Genomic DNA, 7,407 nt, shown 5'->3' with positions numbered 1-7,407 from the left:
AACGTGGTTTAATGTACCTAAACAATGATCAATCATCCCCATATTTACCATGGCCATATCTTGTCCTAAACACTTAAACCTGTCAAAAAAACTAAACTGAAATCCAACGATTATAGAAGTTATCTCACGGTAACGTTTTCTTCTTCATTGGTGTCTATGGCGAGGAAAAGGCTTAACGTGGCTTAATGTACCTAAACAACGATCAATTATCACCATATTTCTCTCAAATATTGTTCCCCATAATCAGTACAAACTGTCAAAAAATCAGACCCAAAGTCCTATTACTGTGGACGGTAGCTGACATTAAGCGTGTCTGCTTCATTAAGGGATATTGTAAGGAAAAAGCTTAACGTGAAAATGCTTTAACGTGGCTATTTTTATTGCATTTGTTCAGAAATTACCACTGTTTTTTATGTATGAATTCAATTTTAGTAGGGTTTTTAGTAGGGTTTCTAGTAGGGTTTTTATGTAAAACAAACAAACAAACAAACTGTATACAGAACAAGTTTTGCAACAATGAATACAACACAGGCGGTTGCAATTATGAAGCATAATTAATAAAAATAAAAATTAATTAATATTAGTTACTCGGGTCTCCTGTTCTCTGACTCTCAGGCCGTAGCTGGAGAGCCTATCTATTATAGGTTAGCTATATAGTGTGTGTTGTGTATGCAATATGACATATTAATTTCTACATCTCATCACCTCTGTTTATGAAACGTGCTAATATCTATAAAAGTAAGTACCTTAGCGTAAATCGTTGCTGTTCATTCAAGATTTGCCCTTTAATATTCATTCGCTATTAAATACTTTTGTATTTTAATTTTACAATGCCAGACTTTTGATATGCCTATATGGTTATAGTGTTTGATTTGCTAGTTGTTACTTTTACTTAGGTAAATGATCTACAGTACATCACTGCAAAAAAAAAACCAGACGGGGATTATTAAACAGGTAATATTGTGTAAAAATGCCTTTTAATTACAGTCTCAGAAATATGTAGTGAATAAATGTAGACAGGGATTTTGTAGACAGGCTCCCTCAGTCTGTAGGGAGTTGGGTTGGGAACCGGAGGGTCGCCGGTTCAAATCCCATCCGGTCCAAAATACGTCATCTCTCCATATGTGCATGAATTAGAGAACTAGTTTTTCAGGCCTGTGTGTAGTGATTACTCACAGAGTGTACATTGTTATTTCCCCGCTGGGGATCAATAAACAGTATAACTTAAATTCTATCTCAATAAACAAGCAAAATGACTGAATCAGGAAGCTGACCTCATTATGAAAGGCAACACTCCATAAAGTTGCTGTGGGGGGGGGGTCACATGACACACAGTCATACGTGTGCAACTAACTAACTAAAACTCTCCAATCAGTAATAAAGTCAGAATAATTTAGATAGAAATGAGATAAGGGCACATTTTGTTTTCACATTCTACCAAACTTAAAGGGAATGAAAAAAATGAAAAATGATGTGTATAGCAAAGATAAAAGCAGCGTTTCACTAATCTGGGTTTCCAGCTGTACCACAGGATGCACTTAACTACTTTGTCAACTACTCAAGTCCAACTTCTTAAGATTAGCCTGATTGAACCTCCAACAATAATGTCACGATTACCAGTTTGAGTAGTTCAGGTGAAAGACAGGAAGACATGAAGAGACAGACGTGGAAATAAAGGAGCAGCATTGATCTCGTATTGCGCTGTAGAACTGGTTTGTGCCACACAGAATATATCCAGGATTCTGACAGACTGTGTGGAATAATGAGTTGATTTTTCCAACCTTCTAGCGACGTCAGAGGGAAGTGAATATACGAATAAAGGGTGAACTGGAGGCAGGAGAAATGGCTAGTCTAACTCAACTAGGAGCTAGTAACAAACGGGCTCAGGCACAGTAGAGATTTGACTTGCAACCATTGTTTCACTAACATACTGTATGTGTGCTCCTCCACTGCTCTCAGGTTTCTTGTCCTGGAGTTCATCTGCCGGCCAAGGACGACGTCTACCTCAGCATGTGCTTCATGGGCCGGCACCATCGCTCTGAATGTCTCCCTGCCGTCTTTCCTCTGCTGTTTCATGAGAACATGAAATTTGAAAAGGCAAGGCCTAAACTTATCATCCATCTGGGAAAACAAATGACAGATGAAAGCATGAATTGTCACTGAAGGGTTTGATGATTAGGCCAATAAGATCAGTCATATGCTACTCGCTCACCCGTTGGAGATAGTACCTTACTGTGTGTACAGACTAAACCAGCTGGGCGTATGGTTTTACACGGTGGAATATGTGTTAGTTAGATCCACTTATTGCTCTAGACCAGGGGTTCCCAAACTTTTTCAGCTCAAGACCCAAAAGAGAAATTTGATGTCTCCTCGGGGAAATATACGGAACAAAACTATGCATTTTAAATGTATATGGAGTATATTTATTCCATTATAGAAGTAAACAAAAACAGAAAAGGTCTCTATTGTCCTTTCTGTGTCTCACCCCTTTCTCAACTCATGTTCTCATCCCCCCCCCCCCCCCCCCCCCCCCCATCATCCCTCAGTACCGACACCAACACTTTTTTAAAAATAAAGCTGACTTGAATTTAACGAGATGTGCGTGTCTGGTTGAAGATGTCAACCAGCTGATCTCGTCTAGGTTCGGTTTTTGAAAGTGCCCCGTTCTGAGGTCATGCTGAGCGTTTAGTCTGCTCTCTGCCAATTGGCGACCCAACAAAACGGGTCTGCGACCCATTTTGGGTCCCGACCCTAAGTTTGGGAAACATCGCTCTATACAGTAAAAACTCTCTGTAGTGCTATAAATAAACTCGACATGTCCGTACAGTCCTGTAGATATACTACAATAATGCTGTTTGTGAAATGAGAAACGTGAATATTTTGTTTCTGTCTAGATCTTCAGGCATGCCGTTGACCCCGGAGACATTGCTGTAATGCTGGAGTGTAAGTTACTTCCTATTTGCTTGTATACAGTTAGATATTGTAGTACATAATAAACGGATGTGGCGGCATACTCATATTTAAACTTCCTTTTCACACATTAACGCAAGTAATCCCACATTTTTGGGATATGTTTCTTTATGAGTTATGCTCTGAATGCAGTGTAGTTTTGTGAAAAATGAAATGAAAAGTGAAAAGGTTAGCGCAAAATGTTTTATGTTCTGGCATAATCCTGATCAATGTCCTAACAAATAATTAGGTTGTTTGCTATTTCCTGTCAAAATAGCCTTTTAGAAAAAAATCTGTCGCCCCTGTATGCCCTATCAAAACAGTTTTTGACGCCATTCTGCCATCTTTGACAAGTGACCCACAATGCAATGGTGCCATGTCAAAGATAAGAGAGAAGTGCTTGTGGTGAGGGCTGTCTTTGGTTCTTCTCTTTGTGGCACCATGGCATTGTGGGTCTCTCGTCGTGTAATGTTAATGATTTTGTCTACTGCTGTTTGTATTTATTTCAATATACATATATGTATGTATTCTCCTCAGATGAGACGGTCGTTATTGAACTGGTGCAGCTGATTCCTCCAGGTGAGGTTGTTCATTTTTCCTAATCCTTCTGGTTTGTTCCCCTAGTTCGACATATCTACTGCAGACACTTCTTTAACTTGAACGTTAAGCCTCTTTCCTGTCCACACACAAGACAGTGGGAGAATGTAGAAGGAGGGGGGAATAAGTATATCTAAGGAAGAATGGACAACAATGTGGAGGTACCAATGGAAATGCTCCAGGTCACAGAAATGGAAGGAGTTTGGTTGGAAAAATTTGAATAAAGGTATTTTATCACACCCTCTCAGAAATCATATCATGGTGGCAATGCATCTACATGCTGGAGAAATTCTGGAAACCAAAATGCAAACCATGACCATGTCTTCTGGGACTGCTCTGTCGTTAAGGGTTATTGGAGAGAAATACATAATGCCTTACAATGTATTTTCGAACATGTTATACCATTTGATAGTAAAACCTTATATTTTGGATATATACCTCAAGAATGGTTAAAAAAGGAAGAATATTTAATGAATATATTGCTGGTGGCTGTAAAGAAGAGCTTTACCAAAAAATGGTCGTCACACGAGATCCCTACCTTAAACACATGGATGGAAATTACAATGGACATCTATAAACTAGAGAAGATAACGGCATCTTTAAATTATAAACTGGAAGAATTTGTTCTGTGCTGGGACAAATGGACCAAACACGCACCATCTCAAAGACCTGACCTCGTTCTCTAGCTACTATGGAAACAGGAAAACTACTCCCTACATGTATATCGTTCTTTATCTCTTTTTTCCTTTTCTTTTCATTATTTACAAAAAAGAAAAGAAAAATGTTTCCATTTTTGATGAATAGATGTACAACACACACATCTGTGTGGTGTGGATATAGACATGCACTGATATGCTGTGTATGTTTGTGATATGAGGATACTGGATGTAATATTTGATGTGCATCTATTTGTCTATGTGTGGGAAAAGTAAATAAAAAAAAAAGAAAAAAGAAAGTGGGAGAATGTTGCGCTGAAATGCCCATTAAAAGGATTCCAGCCAGAATAATCTATTATCTGGTTGGAAACCACAAAATAATGTTGAAAAAGAGAGTGTTGGAAATACATTTCTGGCTATGATTCTTGATCACAAAATCTGCTGGACACCCCATATTAAACACGTGAGAGCAAAAGTAGCACAGGGTATTCGAGTAATGGAGAGAGCAAGGCACGGTCTGAATGAGAGAGCACTCTATATTTTGCATAGTTCTTGTGTTACCATATTCAAATTAACTGTGTTTGTTATGAACATACCAATGTACTTTATTAAAAAAAAATTAGACCAAGTTTAAGGTTCTGGTAGAATTTAAGACTGCACACATAACACATTTTGGAAAATCTGAATGCTCGGACCAGTCTCAAAAGTATGTGTATTTCGATGTGTGGGTTTGGGAGGATGTACTGCAATTGTATAATGCAATTTAAATAGAAAAGATACATAATTTGTCAGAAAACTCTTAGGTCCTGAACCCAAACACAGACCAGGTCAAGGGAGGTGGTGAAAAAAGGAGTATTTATTGAATTGGCTAACAATGTTATTTGTGCTTGATAGAGTATGACTTAAACTGGAGTAGTATTTTTGTATTATTTAAAACGATAGACAGTTCGATCGGGCACTTGTCTATGGTAAAGACTGGGGGTTTTTGAATGGGTCTAGTGTGTGTTATATTAAAAATTGCTTTGATGTTATTGCTTTTTCTTCTTTTCCAATTGTTAGAAATAAAGATAAAGAAGACCTTCGTCGTAGTGTAACAGACGTGTGTTGGTGTTTTGCAGTGGCGGACACTCTGGCCTCTTTTGAAGAAGATGCCCGACGTTTCTTATTCCCGGAGCCCAGACTTGTTCCCTCCTCCTCTGGAGTGGACCGAGAGGTTCTGATGACCCGAGCACCTCACTTCCCAGTAGGTCCAACTGTGACACATCAAAGTGTGTAGTTATGTGTGTTGTCAGCATGTGTAGCCTGTTCTGGACCACAGGTCTTAGACACAGCGGCGAGGAATAATAACTAATGAGGGACTATAAGACTGAGCTTTGCAGTTTAATATGATTAAGGTATAAATCTTTCCTCTCCTCTCTTTCCCCCAGGGTATCGCTCCCCGGTTGGAGTTTTCCACAAAAACAACCATCATCGAGTGCTCAGCTGATGCTCGGATCAACATTTACCATAACGTAGCCATGGTAAAGATTGTATGACGTGGCTTAAACTGTCGAGTATGTATAATAAATTGCATAAACTGCATCATAATATATCAGAGGCAACCACATTAACCAAATTAGATTTTTGTCAGCAGCAAACGCAGACATGATACGAGTCCTCTCCTTAGGGACTTTAACTGGGGTCTTTGAAGTCAATAATTATAACACAATAATGTAGCTTTATAGTAACAAAATAGTACATGAAACCAAAGAAAAACAATAATGCCAAATTTGACCCTGTATTTACGAGGTTACATTTGCAAATTGGAACCATTAAAAGTATGCTGAATTAGCTATTAGCTGTTTGCAGTGTATCCATGGATGTACAGACGTGTGTCACTAGTTTAGTGTGATACTGAAGAAAAAATTCAAAACGTGTTGGATCTTTAACGGATGTGATATAATGTATGTCACAGGGAATCTAGGAATATGTGTACCATGTCTGTGTGTGTTCATATTCAGCTGACATATGAATTTGGGAAGGAGTGCGATGGTTGAAGCAAGTTGCAGCAATCAAGTTGACGAGTTGATATGTTCCTTTATTGCCCTTATGACGTGAGTGTTACAGTTACTGCTGCAACTGCTTACTGTGGTGATGAGTGTATGGTATGTACTGTATATAATAAGGTACTATTTTTTGTTGTGTTGTGTTTTGATCACGGTATACACTCCCTTTCACCTGACACGGTATCTCTGCCTCATGTCTCGCCCTCCGAGGACCTTTCTGGCAGAGACAAGAATACAGTAGTAGTCAAAGACAATTATATATCTCTGAGGGACAAAAAATATTTTACTTTGGAGATCGTCTTTTTACCTGTAGAAACCATAACCGGACAACGCCCTCGACCTACAACTCAAAATTAATTTTTGAATCAAATGTAACGCCTGTTCTTCTCGCAGAAGGTCTGGCAGGTAGAAAGCCCATTTTTAGGATGCGGGTAGTTTTGAGACGTCCACTCTTTTGTTTCCAGAGGCCAGTGATGAAGAGGAACCGGACACCCTCCAGCAGACCCAAGAGCTCCTCTCCTCAGAGGAGACAACCTCAAACCCTTGGAAGGAGACAAGGTGGCAGGGCGTACAGGGGACGACGCAGCGACACCAGGTCCCCATCGTACATCTCCAGGTCCCAGTCCCTGTCCCCTGTAAGAGCTGAGACACAGCGCCTGGCCCGGCTCAGCCTGGACTCTGCACCTCCCGGCCCAGCTGACTGGGACACAGCTGGCACCTCTCAGCCTGTAAGCACACACACAGCACGTTTTTATTCAAAAATTGACAAAAGATTTTTTTTAAGCTGGCCATCATTTCCAGCCACTAGATGGCAGAGAAGAGCTACGTTAGGTACAGGAGTTATTTCACAGGCCTGTGGTGTTGCTGCTTGTAGAATTCCTAAAAACCGAATTGTACCACAAAATTACTTACAGAAGGACCCAAAACCACATTAACGCATGTCCCACGTATACCCTACTACTAACTTACTGATTTACCTGACAGAGAACGTTAAAATATCACAATGAAAAGGTGGAGTAACAACAGACATTAGCGTTGTGGACTCATGGCAGTGCGCTACCAGCCCGGCCTGTTGTGAGAGCTATACAGCACATATCTGCATCAATCAAACAACAGAGTGTGTGTGTGTGTGTGTGTGTGTGTGTGTGTGTGTGTGTGTG

The 7,407-nt window shown here is 39.8% G+C and overlaps 1 protein-coding gene across 1 annotated transcript in view; it reads left to right on the top strand.

The window, feature by feature from the left end:
* Nucleotides 1–7,407, top strand: part of spata6l (spermatogenesis associated 6-like) — an 18,965-nt gene that overhangs the window by 508 nt on the left and 11,050 nt on the right. Inside the window, exons 2-7 of the mRNA XM_032544797.1 lie at nt 1,960–2,097; nt 2,895–2,943; nt 3,487–3,528; nt 5,321–5,445; nt 5,630–5,722; nt 6,712–6,975. Coding sequence (XP_032400688.1) covers nt 1,960–2,097; nt 2,895–2,943; nt 3,487–3,528; nt 5,321–5,445; nt 5,630–5,722; nt 6,712–6,975 — 711 coding nt within the window. The remainder of the gene's footprint in view (nt 1–1,959; nt 2,098–2,894; nt 2,944–3,486; nt 3,529–5,320; nt 5,446–5,629; nt 5,723–6,711; nt 6,976–7,407) is intronic.

This window comes from Etheostoma spectabile, chromosome 19, assembly GCF_008692095.1.
Source record: "Etheostoma spectabile isolate EspeVRDwgs_2016 chromosome 19, UIUC_Espe_1.0, whole genome shotgun sequence".
Classification (NCBI taxonomy): domain Eukaryota; kingdom Metazoa; phylum Chordata; class Actinopteri; order Perciformes; family Percidae; genus Etheostoma; species Etheostoma spectabile.
Note: the sequence above shows the minus strand (reverse complement) of the source record. Positions and strands in the feature narration are given on the sequence as shown.